Source organism: Festucalex cinctus, chromosome 2, assembly GCF_051991245.1.
Source record: "Festucalex cinctus isolate MCC-2025b chromosome 2, RoL_Fcin_1.0, whole genome shotgun sequence".
NCBI lineage: Eukaryota > Metazoa > Chordata > Actinopteri > Syngnathiformes > Syngnathidae > Festucalex > Festucalex cinctus.
This window is the reverse complement of record NC_135412.1, coordinates 27,190,299-27,208,532: the sequence shown is the minus strand read 5'-3', so window position 1 is coordinate 27,208,532 and position 18,234 is coordinate 27,190,299. Positions and strand designations below refer to the sequence as shown.

Genomic DNA, 18,234 nt, shown 5'->3' with positions numbered 1-18,234 from the left:
CTTCCTGCAATGATCTTGCTCTTTGAGAAAGAAATCAATCATTCGGCTCTACAGCAATACATTTGAATCAAATCAAGTTATCAGGAAAGGTAAAATGCATTACTAATGTTGCACTGTTTACAACGGACACCAAACTTTTAGGATAATTTGTGATGTTTAAATAGGGTTCTACATTAAAAGTGGCCCAGACCCATGACATGACTACCTGAAGTTCAATAACGCTCGCCTGACTGGGCCAGTACCAATTTCATAAATAAACATGACAAAATCAACACATTCCTTGCTTATAATATATTTATTATTCATTACTTCAAGTATATTCCACTTAAATTGATCAATCATCATTGATCTTACTGCTTATGCACAAATAGCTTTGTGTAGCAGGTTTAATATTTCCACAAGGAGTGGCTTCAATGAGATATAAAGGCCAGAAAATGTAAAATGTTAAATAATCAGATTTCATTTGAAAAAAATTGTATACATAAGTAATATTGTATCAGTGAAATGACAATTGAAACATAGTATCATTATTTTATTAGTAGTAGTATTATTATCATATTATATAATGAATATACCGGGCCAGCACAGGTTCTAGCAAGACCACCACAACATGGCTCACCTAAGAAGGCTTATTAGGGAAGTCAACCTGAAATTATTTACCATAATGGGTTCAATGTGCCCACACTAGTCTAAAATAGGGATGTAACGATAACGGCAATATCGTGATATTGCGATATAAAAACTGCCACAATATATCATCGTCGTCATGTCACGATATTAAAAGCAGCAAATCTGTGTAAGGTTGATTTTCATTTGTGTAGTTCTAGCACCCTCTGGTGGCTAGTTTTTTTTAGTGCAGTTTAATTTTCACAAGGCATGTTTTAGCCCTGGCGGCACGGTAGTCGAGTGGTTAGCACGTCCGCTTCCCAGTTCTGAGGTCTCCGGTTCGAGTCCAGGCTCGGACCTTCCTGGGTGGAGTTTGCATGTTCTCCCCGTGCCCGCGTGGGTCTTCTCCGGGTACTCCGGTCTCCTCCCACATTCCAAAGACATGCATGGCAGGTTAATTGGGAGCTCCGAATTGTCCCTAGGTGTGCGTGTGAGTGTGGATGGTTGTTCGTCTCTGTGTGCCCTGCGATTGGTTGGCAACCAGTCCAGGGTGTTCCCCGCCTACTGCCCAGAGCCAGCTGAGATAGGCGCCAGCACCCCCCGCGACCCTTGTGAGGAATAAGCGGTCAAGAAAATGGATGGATGGATGGATGTTTTAGCCCTTCTATGTTTAAAATCCATGCTAATGGTCAGATGAAGGGGCACGTAATATGCTTGTGAACCGAGACAATATGTGGAGGAACTCAATGTGTGTTTACATTAGCAAGTGCCTCAATATTAAGTATTATTAAAACTCATTCACTGCCAGTCATTATAGAAAATGTTTACATTTCCAATACTCGCGTGATATTACATTCAATAATTATATATAAACCGAATCTACCAAATAACAGAATAGACTCCCTACTTTTTGTCCCGTCCCGTTCTTTTATAATTGACAGCAGAAAAATGTAGGTTTGCCAAAATACAGCCATTTCTCCCATGGACTCTGAAACTGTGTTTATTTCCTATAAAATGGGGCAATGATGTCATCTACCGGTGGTTGGGCATCAGTAAAGTTGTTTCCAAGTTTGATATTTACAGTGGAGCATGCTCAGATTCGCCCCCATTTAGCACCGCTCTAAAAAATACAATTGACAAGTATACTTGTCAAAGGCAGTGAATGAGTTAATAATTATTATTTATAATTATTATTTATAATTATTAATAATAATTATCATATTGTGACCTTTATATCGTGATATTGTTTCGTGAAGTTTGGATATCGTTACATCCCTAGTCTTTAAAAACTGTATTCTGATTCATATTGTGTTTGTAGAATATGAGTTAACCAGCCAAATCCACACATATATTGTACATCCATCTCAGGGCGGCCATTTTGCCACTTGTTGTCCACTGAAAATGACATCACAGTTGCTATTTTGTTGTCATTTTCAGTGGAGGGCAAGTATTGAAGAAAATGTTTGGGCTGACTTCTCCTTTAATGCGGGACCCCGGTAAAATGTTTTGCTGTAGAGATGACTGTAAGTACCGTAATTTACGGACTATAAACAAATGATTATAAGCAGCACCCAGTACATTTCTAAAGGAAAATGCATTTTGTACATGCATAAGCCACACTTGACTATAAGCCGTATGTGCCCACATTGAAAAATTAAATATTTACAAAGAAAGATGGGTCACGGGACACAGAAAGAGTTTTCAAAGGTTTGATAATATACCTTAGCTTTTCTTTCCAAACAGTGCCGTTGACGCGGCAGTAACACAGCAGCAATACGGTAGTAACACAACACTAACAGGGCTGGTTAAACAAAACATACCGATAAAAGTCACTGAGACTGAGACTTCTTGTATTTTCCATGATGAGGGTCTGTTCATGCTAATTTTATTCATGCACAAAGCGCAAAGTTACATTAAACTTAAGTCTTTCTCAACACATATATTCCACGAGTCTCACTCTTAGCTTTTCTGCTCGAGCGCTCCTGGCGGCCGTTAGAAAAAATACATAAATTAGCCGCATCATTGTATAAGCCGCAGGGTTGAAAGCGTGTGACAAAAGTCACTGCTGATAGTCCGGAAATTACGGTAATGAAATTGAAATTAAAATAATATGGACCTTTGTCATGGTTCTTTCACTATCACCTGTTGTTATAACTCTGTTTTTGACATCTTACGATGTATCGCGCTGTCAATATAGAATATTTTTAGAATCGATTAATCTACCGTTTATTCAATCAATTAATCGACTAATCTGAAGATTTTAATTTTGCATTAAAGTGTATTCCCCCCACGATTATCGTTTCTTCACCAGTCACTGGTGGTTAGTTCATACTTTGTATTCGTATATAGTGATTAAAAAAGGGGGGAATTGATCTACTATGTTACTGGTTCGGTCATTGCTTTTTCAAAGTAAAAACATAAGTTTGCAAATGTTTTAATTTGGTTAAACACGGAATTTTCTTTCATGAAGGACCACAGAAAAATCAGTGAACAATTACTGTTGACATGCAGAAATCAGATTTAGACAATTTTAAATAAAATAATGGCCCCAAACGATTACTCAATTATTAAAATAGTTGTCGATTAATTTGATTATCGATTACTTGTTGATACATTTTGACAGCTCTACAGGAGTAATAGAAATGTTTGCGCCACAATACCTAAATATTGTTTTATGCTAATGTCGACTAACCTGCGACTTAAAGAGCTAACAAAGAAAAACAAAAAGACATACCCAAAAGTATTCTCATATCCTCAAGTGTGACGCCAATGACTTCATAACCGGTTGAACAGGAAGAAGGATATACCACTTCCTGTTAAATAGGAAGTAGTCCGTTGACGTCACAGCAAAAGGGCTTAAGACCAAGCTAGAGTACTACTAGTGAGTGCGACACTGCTCCATATCCACGTTGGCCAAACATCTAGTTGGCCACCTCGTCAGGCTGCTAACGACCTACCCCCACTTCATTAATTAATAATCCCCTCCTCTCAATGTCTAGCCAGCTATAATCGCAGTTTGGAAGGGACGGAAGGGCTTTTGGGGTTAGGAATAGAAAAGGGGACGAGGACTAGGAATTTCCACTGAAAATATAAAGCACACACAGGAAGAGAAAAAAAAAAAAAAAAAAGGAAATACTTTCCTCCAGAAGCTTTTGAAAGAGTTTCTCGCCTAATCTTGAGGCCTAATTGGTGCCTGTGCTCTGTCAAAACCATCTGACGGTCCAACAGAGATTAAACAGAGCTGCTCGACCCACCACGAGCAAGAACCTCCTCCTCCCTTCCCTTTCTCATGTCTACAACCCCTCCCTTCCTCTCCTTTCCAGCCACGCTCACAATGGAAGGGCCAGACTGAGCTGGGCCCAGAGAGAGAACAAGTTATTTTTAGAAAGATACTAGAGGAGCTCCCAGTGAATGTATCAGCGTCTAAAAAGATTTACTGTACTGCACATCAACCCGTTTTCCCTTAAAAAGGATTAGATTTATTTATTTATTTATTTTTTTTACTTCATTATCTTGACGGAATGTCTAAGACAATCAACAAATTTAATATGTTTTTATCAGGAATCAAAGTAAATTATTTTGGACATTTTGGTGGTCCCCACAAGTTCAGACCTCTTTTTGAGGGTCAAGACTTGGTTTTAGAGTTTAGGTTTGAATTGGGTTATGGTTGAGGTTGGGGTAAGGAAGGCAATCATTTTTGATGGTTGTGGTTAGGGAAAGGGTTAGGGAAAGGCATTACTGTATGTCAATGAGAAATCCCCACAATGATACAAAGACAAATGTGTGTGTGTGTGTGTGTGTGTGTGTGTGTGTGTGTGTGTGTGTGTGTGTGTGTGTGTGTGTGTGTGTCTAAAGGGTCAGTGTGTAGGATTTAGTGCCATGTAGTGGACTAATTTAAGTAAAAACGTACTATTAATTTCAATAATATGCACAAAAAAAAGTTACGTCAACGTACATATATATATATTTTTTTTATATAATCGTAGGTGTAGTTATCAATCATGTTACATAGGTTGCCCCGCATTTTACAGGAGGCTGACATGCTTCATCGCCGTTTTTCTGCTACAGTACCCCAAGGAGAAGAATTTCATGAACTTAGTTAACCTCACCCAATGGGTCGACTGGCGTTTACCTTCCATAGCTGGGGCCTGCAGGTGGTCGTCGCAGAGTTGCGTTATTTCGGGCTCCCGCCACTTGTCGCATTCTGCTTTACTCTCTGGTCTACCGCTAGCCGCTCTTGTTAGCTGCTCCAGCTCATTCTTGCTAGCCACTCGTTAGCAACTCTAGCGTGTTCTTGCTAACCACTCGCTGTTCCCGCTATCGCCTGCTCGCCAGGCTGCTCTCTCACTTGCTCACTTATCGTCGCTTACCAGGCTGCTCGCTCACTCTAAATAATAATTGGTAGTAATTAGTGACAGGCTTGCAAAATGTGGTCTCAGAGGCACATCCCTTTAAGGAACATGGGCACTAGTCTTTGAACAACTGGACATGAGATTTGGCCTAAATAGCTACAAGTAGTTGTGAGCGTTTTCATGTTTGTGTAGTTCTGTTGGCTTAAAGTGCATTGGAATGGTTGTTTCCTTCTGTGTTTTACTTAACTCGAGCTTTGATAGCATGTTTGAAGCTCCCTTATAAATCAGATTTTAGCTCTAGTACCAGTGGCAAAATGTTGCCTATCCCAAACTGGTAGCCCTTTGCATTGCTCCTTCCACAAGAAGTACCTCAGTTTCAAACGGTTGCTGACCTTGTTCTATACTTCCACAAAAACAAACCACACAAAATAGTTAACCCTGTGACACTCTCTGGACTGCAGCTCTCAAAAGGTACTTTGACACATCGCGCAACTTCATGTATGACAGTGGTTCGAAAAACTTTTTTTCTTTGAAACTAAAGGCATTTTACCACGTATGCATACGGACACCGCAGGCATTTGTGTGTGTGTCATCAATGATTACATGGTGATAACACAAACACATGCAAGTGTGCAAAAAAATGACATAGTAGGTGAGTCAGGATGATTCCTTTCATCCTCCCAAACACCACGTGAGCTATTTCCATAGAACATATCACAAAGAAGCTAACATGGATCATTTGACCATTTTGATAGAACCTCCTCTCTTTGATCTTTGTCTGATTTGATTTTATATGCCAATATTGTACCGTTCCCTCCATAAGTATTGAAATGGCAAAGCCAATTCCTTTGTTTTTGTTGTATAGTGACAATATCAAAAGATGGGTATCAGACCCAAGTACAGAATTCCAGTTTTTATTTCATACTGATTTCATCTAGATGTTTTGAACAACTCAGGACAGAGCAACTTTTGTTTGAAGCCACCCACTTTTCAAATGAGCAAGCATATTGGAACAGATATCATGAAATTAACTTTAAGTGGCATAACACGTACGTGCAATAACTGCATCAAGCCTGCGACCCATTAACTTAACTTTTACCATAGACTTGCTTTTCCAGGCCTTCACTGCAGCCTCTGTGAGCTCTTATTTGTTTCTGGGGGTTTCGTCCTTCAGTCTCCTATTCACAAGGTAAAATGCATGCTCTATTGGGTTAAGGTCTTTAGATTGACTTGGCCAATCCAAGACCATCCACTTTTTTGCCCTGAGGTCCTTTATGTTGTTAGTGTGTTTTGGGTCATTATCTTGTTGCATGATGGAGCTTCTTCTGATTAGTTTGGATGCATTTTTGTACATTTCCAGTCAAAATTGTTTTTGTAGACTTCAAAATGCAGCTGCGAACATCATGAGTTCCAAAGGGAGAATCACCAAGTAGGTTTGATGAGCTAAAAGCTATGATTGCTTGTATCAGTCACAAACTGATAAGCATTTTCCCTCCAAATTTAAAGAACAGGCCGTCCTGGCAGCACACCTTGCACTTATGTAACAGCACGCATCACAGTGTGCATGTTTGTGTCTGTCCGGTCCAAGTGGGGGAGGTTGAGGTGGGGGGATTTGAAGGGGGTGGGCACCGCAGGCTATACTTCCTGTTGAAGTCAAGGTGAGTAATCAGAGCCTCATTTGTTTCTGCTCCATAAACTTTAGGATGTAAATATGGTACATTAGAGGCACATAGACCAATAAATGAGACGTAAATATGGTACACTATAGGTCGGCTACATAGAACAATAAATATAATGTACAAGTGGGATTGCATAGACCACCATTAAATAAAGGACAATATGGAGGAATGTGATGGTTCCCTGCCTTTTCTTTCTTTTTTTTTACCTATGTTGGGAAAGAGTCTAGAATGAAATAAAACCAGGTGGAATGTTTTATATACCGTATTATCCGCACTATAAGGCGCACCTAAAAGCCTTAAATTTTTTTCAAAAGCTGACCATGCGCCTTATAATCCAGTGCACCTTATATATGGATCAATATTGAGCCGCAACAGGTCTCTGTCAAGACGCTATCGGTGACCCTGCACGATCGGTGACGCGCATGCGCAGAAGATCCCGCCATCTTGGATTGCTAGCTAATACTAATACTTTACCTCAGAGAAAATAATAAAACAGCTGTTTTTTCATTTTGAGAGTGAATGGAGTTGTCAGAAAGCTGGTTTGTAATCTATTAATAAAGTTTGACTGACCTATCTGACCGTTTTGTTGACATTCCCTTTAGCGCAGCACCATCTAATGGATGCATAATGTAACCCCAGCCTCTACTGTAGCGCCGTATATATGGAAAAAGTTTAAAAATATGTCATTCATTGAAAGTGCGCCTTATAATGCGGTGCGCTTTATATATGGAAAAAGTTTTAAAATGTCATTCATTGAAGGTGCGCCTTATAGTGCGGAAAATACAGTAATTTATTGTAAAGTGCTGATTTTGTCTTTTACTAGTTGCTTAACCGTATCTCTGATGTTTCCATGTGGGTTCTATCAGTGTTCCTGGAAAAACAAATATCGGCTAGAGATCACTCCTGGGCGTGGCATTAGCACTCTTAAGACCTCTTCCTGTGTATGGAAGGTCATGTTACTTTTTAAAATGTATCTTGTTTACAGATAATTAAGACAAAGTGGATGATAATATTGTTTATATTTCCTTTTTACAAAAAAAAAAAATACAAATAAAAAAATAAAAAAAATAATCGATAAGAGAATAATCATGGGTATAACAGTCTTGAACGTACAGTGTGGTGTGCAAGCACACAGCACAATTGAAGGGATACTTGGCTCGTTTAGGTATTTTCAGCTGTAAGAAGATATTTTGTCTATAATTACTGCAATAACTTTTGAACTTTCAGGTACAATTAATACATTTAAAAATACATTTTGCCACTTGCTGTCGACTCAAGATGACAACACGCGTGCTTAGAAAACGGTAACGACCAATCATGGCTCAGTTTTCTAACATCATTTGACCAAACCTGGAAAACAGATGAGTGGAAAAATTTGCTTTTAAAAGGTCTAACATTGTACGGTACATGGAAAATAATGAAGTGATCAAATTAATTCTAGACAAAATATGAACTGTTCATTGCTGAAAATGGCAAAAATCCCTTTAAAATATCACACACAAAATTATTTGATTCATGAATACTTCCAGGTTACATGGGAAGTCTCCCAAAAGTCTCTCGAGATTAAATGTGACTTCAGAGTAAACAAACATGGCGGACCGGTGGCGATAATCTGTGCATTGTTTTTAGCAGGAAAAAAAAAAGATAAAAGAAAAGTCTGTCAAAGAAGTGGAGACAGTGCAAGCACTGACTTTCTGTCGCGCCATGATTGTTTTGATTTTGGATTTCCCATTGTCCTTCCTTGCCTCACTGTCAACACTCTGCATGCTTGTGTGTCCTCCGGGCACACCACACATGATGAGAAGTCGGGCCAAAACAATCCAACATGTTGAATATCCCCAATTTGAGATCAGAGAGGTCCAAACATCCTTACAAGTGGCTGAGATCAGTCTGAACACACCACACATGGCAAGAATATCTGTTAAGATTATTTTTGGATATCGGTGCATTGGGGTTAAAAGTTGGGTTAAAATACCGTGCCGTGTGAACTGGGCTTTAGTCTCCTGATCACCAGTCGAAATATGTGGAAGGCTCACACATGGTCTGACTGACTGGAGTAGACACCACATCCATCAGCACAAACTGTCTGAGCACAACTTTACAGAGTAACTTCAAGTCAATGTCTGCATGGCAAGCCTTTGACGGGTGTCTGCTCAATGTTACTTTCCCCCACTTTTGTCTCCCAGACAGTCTGCATTGTCCCCTTGGGAGACAAACATAAGACAAGATGGGCCCTCACAAACGTTTGCTGGGGGAACATTTGTGGTTCACCTTGGTGGGAGATTGGCGCCCGGTGACGAATTACTGAGATGAAAGCGGGGGAGGGAGAGCAAGGCCCATATCTTATTTATTATCAATAAATAAAGTGAGCATGTGTTGAGCAGGGTGAAGCAGATGCGCCAGAGGGGCGCGCTTATGCAACACGACTGACTGCCAGTCTGCACGCCTGCTTTACATTAAACAGCTTGATTGTAACCACGCACATGCGGAGCTACTCAAACAGAGGCACTTGTGTTTGATCCTTCAAGGTGAAAACAAAACGACTGTGAGAAACTAATGTTAGCTTACGTGTACAATATAACACAGCAGCCGTCATAAACAATCTGGCCACTAACCTACCTTTAGTTTATTCGGAAGAAATAAAAGACAATTTGTATGTTCCACGTGTCAATGTTCAGCTATAATAAAATACTTGAATATAGATGGATGGACTTAAAAATGACTGGATCGGTACCAGATTGTTTTTTAACAGAACCAGCCCAATCCAATTCATAAACCAAAACCAAATCTTGTCCTCAACTTCACGTTGCACGACATGCTAACAGGCATCTATATTTTCATCATACCGGAATTAGAATTACTTCCTACTTTCGTGTCTAAGAATCATGGGAAATGTAGTCCTACTCGCCTATTGATGCTGTCAGACCAACACACCAACACAGTGCTACCCGATATTTCGTGTCCAGTCCGAACCTAGCGTAATTGCGCTAGGTTTAGTCTAATAAATAAACATATGGTACAATTAGAATAAACTACAGTATGTAGCATACAATGCTTCACAAAGACACCTATATATGAAAATATTTCAAAATAGAGTCGTTCATTGATATCAGTGTGTTTTCCTTCTTTCTTTAGGGGAACAGAATAGTTGTACCGTGAACGTGTCGCTTTAGATGTCAGTATCAAGCAAATTACATTAACAACTTTAAGAGTGACAAACAATTGTATAGGTGTAGGATCGGTATTGGCCAATCCTCGAGGCTGCAGTATTGGTATCAGATATGAAAAAGTGGTATTGAGCCATCCCTAATAAAATCCAGAGGATTTTGACAATTAATTTTTCATTAAGTTTATAATCCATGGCTCCGCTGTATATCCATATTATATTCAATGCAGCGACAGATGATCACCATCAAAGACCACTATGAAATCAGGAGCATTTATTTGCAGTAACCATGGGAGACATTTAGGTATGCGCTACTGAATTAGATTTTTAATTAATTAGATTAATTGAATACTCTAAAATGTGCATAGGTGTGAAAGTGAGAATAGTTGTTGATTATGTGCCCATTCAGCTCCATTTCACCCACGAACCAATCCACGCCATCAATTTCACCTCTGTCTACCTGGAATCAATCACAGGCTGTGAAGTAGGCCTAGATGGCAAAACAACAGGTGGCTATAACCGGTCCGTAACCATAGAAGCCCACTTAGCGCTTCATGACATGAAATTGTCTGTCAAACTTAATGTTAACTAAACAATAAAACATGCAATAATCCAAGAACTACACTTGCAAAATCGCTATGAATATATACAGTAGTGAGTCACTACTGGTGACTTACTAAAAGCACTCAATAGAGTATAAGTATGTGTCTAAAGCTCCCCACAGGCCAATGTTTTGGTTTTCCCCCCAGTAATCAGAGCTCTGACGAAGGCTGAAGTGATAGCCAAAACTGTCAGCAAGATAAGAGATTATTACTTTTATTTACTGGAAAGAAAACATTTGTCTGAAGAAATAAAAAAAAGAAAGAAAGAAACTAAAACACAAGGTGAGCATTGTAGCATGAGTATTAGTATTGACCAACACGGCAAGGAAACAAGTCAGATTGCTTCTGCATGTACCAAAAAAAAAAAAAAAAAAAAAAAAAAAAAAAACGCCACTCAATTTTCATGGCTTAAAATAGTTTGTGTGCACCTAAATCCAAAGACGAAAATCACATGGACTGTGTTGTGTGTGCATGCGTACGTACGTGCGTATGGAGGACCAAAACTGCCAAAATTCGAAATAAATAAATGACTAAATAAATAAATAAATGTCTAAAAGTGAAAATAAAAATGAATATAAAAAAATATATTTCCAAAATTATATCTAAAAAAAAAAAATATGAATGGAAATAAATCCGTTTTTTTTATTTTCACTTTTCGTCATTTATTTATTTAGACATTTATTTATTTATTTATACAGTTATTTATTCATTTATTTAGACATTTATTTAATTATGTAGTCATTTATTTATTTAGTCATTTATTTATCTATTTATTTAGTCACTATTTATCTATTTATTTAGTCATTTATTTATTTAATCATTTATTTATTTTGAATTTTGGCAGTTTTGGTCCTCCATACGTGCGTGCTTGGGTTTATGAATTTAAATGGGTGGAAAATTGAATCAATGATATCAGATTTGAACCAGGATTTTAGCCAATGGCAACCTGCCATCAAAAGATCATTCCAGCCTATTTCATCCAGTACATGAAGGAAGTTGAAAAGATGATGCAGTTGATAAAGCACAGTACATAAATACAGCAGATATCCAAGATGTCCTTTTGATTTTGAGCCCAGTTTCTCTTTTGCTGACTAAAGTCAGTCATACTGATTACAGACAAATTTGTAGGGGTGTTAAAAAAAAAAAAAAAAAAAAAAAAAAAAAAAAAAAAAAAAATTCAGTTCGGCGATATATCGCGATATTACAGTGCACAATCCTCGTATCGAGTCAATATGCGGCCGATCGATGTTTAAATATTTTTTTTATGAAAATATTCAAAACACCTGACTTAGGTATAGTGTTCACAATTTAAGCATGGAAGAATGCTATATTAATGGAACATTAAACCTTAATATTTTTAGTTTAATCTGTTCAAACATGAAACAGACTGCAGCCTGTTTGTTAAATACAGTGGCTCACAGTTATGAGCCTGAAGTTTCAGATAAACACATTTTCATAAAAGTATTACAGTGTACAAGTTTACTGATTAATATTTTCCTTAAATTTGAGTAAGAATAAAAAAAATTGCAATAACTGACAGATTTGTATCGGGATTAATCGGTATCGAATCGAATTGTGAAACGGATCGAATCGCGAGGTATGAGGCAATTCACAGCATTACAGCATTCATTACTTTTAATTACATTATTAATAATTATATTTAATCAACATGAAAACCCTGATCACAATGATATTTAACAGGAATTATCAACAATTGTTTCATAAGGTGGGAAACAAATATGAATATGCAACACTACTGCGAGTGTCCACATTTTGAAATAATCACTTCTACAACATTCCAGTAAATCACAATGTCCCACCACAGCTGTTTTTAGAATAAGAATGCAGGCTACTTATGTGGTCCTTGGGTGTTACCTGTTGCCGCATGCACTATGTTTGTGACCCCTGCTCTAAAGATGACCCTCCTGATTGATTATCCAAATCTGAGACCCCAATGAGGATAATGTCATGATCTGGGATTTTGTTGAGTTTTGGTTTTGGTCAGTTTTAGTTTTGTCATTTTTTACTTGTGTCCTGTCTCTCGTTAGGTTATTGTGTTCACCTGTGCTTGTCAACCCGGTCCCTTGTGTTATCCAATCAGCTCCCTGCGCCACTTGTGTCTTGTCCAGGTGTCTCTCATCTTGTCAGTTGATATGTAGCTCTCTGCTTTCTTTCAGTCCTTGTTGTTTTATTGTCTTTCTTATGCCGTTTTTCCTGCTCTTTGGAGTTGTGTCTGCTTACTTTTGGTATATGTTTATGCCTGTTTTTTTGTTTGTACTTTGTACCTTATTTTGGGCATTGTTTATTTTTCATTATCCCAGTACCTAGTCTGTTTTTTGTTTTTCTTTAAATTAAATGGTGTTATATATAAGAGCACACATGCTTTTGGGTTCGCCCCTATATTCAAAAGTCACAGATAGGCTGTTCAGTGGATGGATGGATGGATGGATGGCTGGATGGATGGATGGATGGATGGATGGATAGAAATTTCATAAAAAAAGGGGGAGTCAAACGTTAAATATTTCAGATCCAAAATCTTCAAAGGTGTGGAAAGCAGAGAGGGCAGCCAATCCTGTGAATAATCTCATGCTCACTAGACAGGGACAGTCATCTTGGTAAATTACACCAATTTGGAAAGTTGCAGTACAACTGTCTAACATGCTATGATGAATAATTAAGATTCTGGAACAACTAAGAGCTCCAGGCCAACCACTGGTCAATTAACTGACAGCTTTGTGTGTCACTATTCTATCAGCATGCAGTCCACCTAACTACAATGTTGTGCAATATATATATATATATATATATATATATATATATATATATATATATATATATATATATACACTGTATAAAAAACAAACAAACAGATTCAACAAATGAGGCTCATATTTATAGTATACCTTCTTGTGAGTCATTGTCTGGGATGAAATGAAGTCCTGCTTCTGTAATGCAATAATCATCTGCTCAGTGATGCATGATGACAGAATAGTATTTTCCCAGATTGGGAAATGGAAAACTTTGCTTTCAAAATGCATTTAAAAAAAAAAAAAAAAAAAAAAAAAAGGTTAATCCGAAACATGAGCTGCATGTCGGGACTATCATCAATACAAGTAAGACTTGTAATTACATGTACCTATTTTCTAAAGGGACAGATGACATCTAGTTGGCTACTTTAATTTAGTAAAAAAAAACAAAAAAAAAAACAGTTTAAACACCGCCAACTTCTTCTTCTTCTTCGAAATGCCTTCTCTCGCTTTTGGTGAGAACTCAGCATTAGTCTTACGCTAGGAAATACCTGAGAAACACCATAGCCTTTTCAAAATAAAGAAGCTACATACGCGCAGATAACTATTGCAAAACAGTAACCCTCTCACCAATGAGTTATTAATAAATCCTCACAGTCGCAGACAACAATTTTCCAACCTTTATGAGTTAATTTTGCTTCGTCAAAACAGTAAATCCCACATCAGCTGCCTTCATTTCCTCTTTATTTTTAATAGAACAAATCAAATGGAAGCATTCGCCAAACAACTGCACAGTGAGATCATAACACCATTTTCATATTGAGCTAACATCTTTTTACAATTAGGCTTGCTAATAACATTATCGCCATCAATTTTAATTTTTTTTGGAGCAAGAAACAAAGATAACTCCTATGTGTCGCATTGAAGTATGTGCACGCGGTGCAAGAAAAAGCACAACTGAAACTTCTGCGTTGATGCCAAGATGATTCATCAACCAAAGGATAATGGTAAATTGACTAGTTTTTATCTAGTATTTTAACGACACCATATGGTGCCCAAAGCGCTTCACAATGCCTCACATTCTCACACCAATGGTTGACTGTTGCCACGCAGGGCACTGCAAGGTCCACTGGGAGCAAATCGAGGTTCAGCGTCTTGCTCACGTCAACATGGTCACCAGGGGTGAGGATCGAACCCACAACCTCACAGACGGGAGACGACCAAACTACCACTGAGCCATGCCGCCCCAATGAAATAGACAATGGATGATACGAGACAATATTTCTTCAGATATTTTGTTCGTAACGATATTGTTCATACATCAAGGTACCACTATATTTTTAGTGTCTCCTCTGGCTGTAGAGATAACATCTACAAGACAACACCTCTCCTATGCATCTCCAGCACAGCACAAAAAGATTATTTACATTTCATAATCAAAACAACCCTCACCAGAGAATCATTTTAAATTGAAATTATATGACTGTTTCCAGAACATTCCTACAGGGAGCACCGCAACACTTTTATGACATGCTGTGGCAAAAGATCTGTTTGAACTTGCAGTAATCTTCTCAACTCAGAAAACTATAACCTCCACTTAGGCAGCTCTCCTATTTGACAGACTGTAGTTCCACAACATAAACTTCCTCAATGTTGAAGCAAAATATAAACATGTTTGGTTTAAACGCAATTTATAAACTCTCGATCATTAAACTGTCTTTTTTTTCTTTTTCTTTTTTTTTTTTTTAAATCACACACACACAAAAAGGAAACACTTAAAAATGGTTCCTGACATTAAAATCCTCCAATCTCAAGAACTGAGCCTCGACCTTCCAAACCACGTCGGCGGGTTAAGTGCCACTCACCTGCAGCTGGGGCTCAAAGACAAATGTAGTAGTAGCAGCTCGCACAGTCTGTTGCATGAGTGGCCATTCTATCCATAGCTTGAGGGCAGACACACAGATAGAACAAAGGGGGGATGGTGCAAAAGGTCCAGGAATATTTAAATCCTAACACTGACTGCTGATTTGGAGAAGAGCTGTTCCAAATTTGACACAGAGGAGGATTTGTTTGAAACTTTTTTACTGTTTAGGAGAAGGTTGGCGTGTGCCAGCTAGGGAGGCTGGTGTGTTGATATAAGAAGCAGATGTGAAATACACACACTTGGGAAGAAAAACAGACAAAGTGCTGTTCCACTCAAGACATGGGAAAAACAAAAGCTGCCATTGTTGCCAAAGTTGCCAATTCTAATGTCACACACCTGCCTCCACTTTGACCAGGAATGAATGGAAACTTAATAAACAGTAAAAGTCATACGACAATACAAGTTAAGTACGTATTTAATTGTTACCTACCATAGAAAACGGCACCTTCCCAGGGAATACAAGCTTTTGGAGTTTCAGTTGGAAGAATACAAAAATCAATATTGACAAGGTCCAATAGGACACAATGAAGGTCAAAGTTCTAGTTCCGACCTGGGTCAAACTTGCTCTGATGCGTGAAAAACGTTCCAGTCACTTTCTGGCTTGTATGATATTGCTGATCCACAAAGGATGACAGTGGATGTGTTCACTACTTCACTTTGTTTATGACAGCAGTCTGACAGCCCCACACAGTAACCTCACAGGCAGAAAGCCACAGGCCCCGCCCACCTTCCCTTCCCAATCACACCCACAAAAGCTTACACACATCCTAGCTGACTCACATCAACTCCCCTTTTCCTCCCTCATGTTTCTGGCTGATCCACATCACATTGTCACTTTAGATGGGAATATGTCTTTTTACTGGTGATCGTTTTAGTGTCAGGCGTTTTCATTTCATTTTCAACTCTGAAGGTATACTATAACTTGGAAAAGGATGGGAACTGGGAAACTAACACCTTTGTCATACAAGGTGGAAAAATCTGGCATTTAGTTGTCACAAAGGTCAGAATGGACTTAAATCATATTTAGACAGAATTATGAACTGAAAATATCAAGGAGAAAAGTAATAAAAACAGCTTGTTGACATCTGTAATGGTCTTGCAGGTCAAAACCCGAAAAGTGCATTGCACTGTCACAATAATACCTGGAGGCTTCCCGTTATTGCTTTTATCACTTATTGCACAAGAAACCATATTTGGTAACACAAAACATCCTGCTCACTAGCAGTTAAGGCAGTGTAACCCATTTGAGTCCATGCTTGACTTTTGGTTTCACTGCAGCAAGTTTGGAACATGGAAGTAGAATTACTATCTGGTTTTCACCGTGCCGAGCAGGAAACAGGGATCGTCGTTAAATATACAAATGATGGAATATTGAAGTAATAGAATTACTATCTGGTTTTGTTTTGACCCTACCATACAGGAATCATTGCTGTTTAAATGTAAAAATGACCGCTGTGGGGAAAAAAAAGAAAAAAAAAAAAGAAAAAAAAAGTGGTGGACTAATTCCAATTCGAAAAATAATAAAACAAAACAAGGCATTTTCCACATGGAGCAGGTTCAACATTCACACATTAAATTAAATCAGGGAAAATGTTGATTTGGGAATGATGTCATTCCAACTTCCAGTTCTGACTTCCAAGATAAAGTGCGGCACAGTTAAGTCCACTCTTTTGTTTTTCAGTCTAATCTGACATGACTGCATTTAAATCCCTCACAATTAGCTAGCTCACAAAAACAAGGGGGCACCCCCAAAGCAAAAGTGGGAGGGGGTGGCACATGTTTGCAATAGGGTAAAGGAGCGGGTGGCTCTTTAATGCCTAACCCCCCCACATCAGTTGCTCAAAATAAAGCAACCTGTTTCATCCATGTTCCCCGCTGTCAGTCTTAATTAGAGAAGGCTACTCTTGAAAGAGGGGAGGGCAGCAATGCAATTAACATGAAGGATTAGACCCCACTGGCAATGTCATTGTTGGGGTGGAATGAATAGTTGGGGGTAGTGGGGAGCTTGCCTCTCTGACCCCGACCTTGGCATTAACCCCCTGGCCGACTCGGAGCTTTGAATTCCACCAAGTCTTCCGGGGAAGTCTGCAGTGCAAGGGCAAACAACGGAAAAGCAGTAGTGTGAGGATAACGAGGATGAGCACGTCGGCATAAGAAACTAAGCACAGACGCACAGTGAGGATTAAAAGCAAATATTTCCCCTGAGATACTGCTGTACGTTTCCACATATTCTTGGCCCGTTGCTTGGTTGGCTTCAAATTTGGAGAGAAAGAGTGCTCAAATTGGGCAACCATAATCACACACTACGTTTTTGCAAATGCTTTGCAATGTCTCTCCAGCTAAGCCATGCAGATTTAACATTTTATTAAGATGCATTTTACATCAGCAAAATATGATTGTAGGCTCGTTTAAAGGACTTATCTTAACCCCTCCTCACTTGTGGCCTTCTCTTAAGTCTCTGAACCGCGACTATAGGGCCCATACAAGGAACAATTTCATTGAAAGATCAGTCAGGTAGCCTCTTCCTGTTATTCCCTATCTGTTGCAATTCTTTCTGAATCCTGACTGGGATGCTCTTGAGTGGATGAATGAGCGTCATTTGTGTTTGCATTTCCCAGTCAAGACAAATTGCACAGTGGAAAAGTTGCTCCAGGATGCTGGTTGATGTCAGAAATAGTTAATTCCAGGATCAAACTTTCGGAATTAGAAAAACTTTACCTCAAGGACAATGTTTCAAGTAGTATGGGGTTGTTCTCAGAAAACATGGTCCAGGAGTGTGACGTGAGGCCATAACTAAACATAGGTGAACATCAACATCCCTGAAGTCCCGACTGTAAGTAGCACCACAATCCGAGAAATCCATAAACACTAACTTCTAGAGCTTGGACTCACAACAAAGATCCGCATTTGCTATTCGCAATTTCGCATAGGCCACAGCAGAATGACCGACTCAATTCAAATGTGTTACTCAATGTACTGTTGCTGAAAAACACGTCATGGTCCAACAATTGATGAATCCAAGCCATAATACTTCAGTATTGCATTCAAACATATCAAAGTGTAGCACACAATGGTGCGTTGACAGAGTATCAACACATGGAAAGGTTAACCTTTTTATCTTAAAATAACTTACTTTAACTGCCACAATCCCACACCGT

The 18,234-nt window shown here is 38.6% G+C and overlaps 1 protein-coding gene across 4 annotated transcripts in view; it reads right to left on the bottom strand.

Moving 5' to 3' along the window:
- plekhg5b (pleckstrin homology domain containing, family G (with RhoGef domain) member 5b) overlaps positions 1-18,234 on the bottom strand; it is a 78,405-nt gene that overhangs the window by 27,292 nt on the left and 32,879 nt on the right. The window contains exons 1-2 of one of the 4 annotated variants that reach the window (XM_077514081.1): positions 15,627-15,644; positions 15,507-15,539 (exon numbers count right to left, since the gene is read on the bottom strand). The exons of 1 other annotated variant lie outside the window; for it this stretch is intronic. In XM_077514081.1, coding sequence (XP_077370207.1) covers positions 15,507-15,509 — 3 coding nt within the window. In that variant the 5' untranslated portion in view covers positions 15,510-15,539; positions 15,627-15,644. Of the gene's footprint in view, positions 1-3,340; positions 3,711-15,017; positions 15,069-15,506; positions 15,540-15,626; positions 15,645-18,234 lie in introns of those variants that run through there. 2 more of the 4 variants (XM_077514080.1, XM_077514083.1) reach the window with 2 other exon arrangements.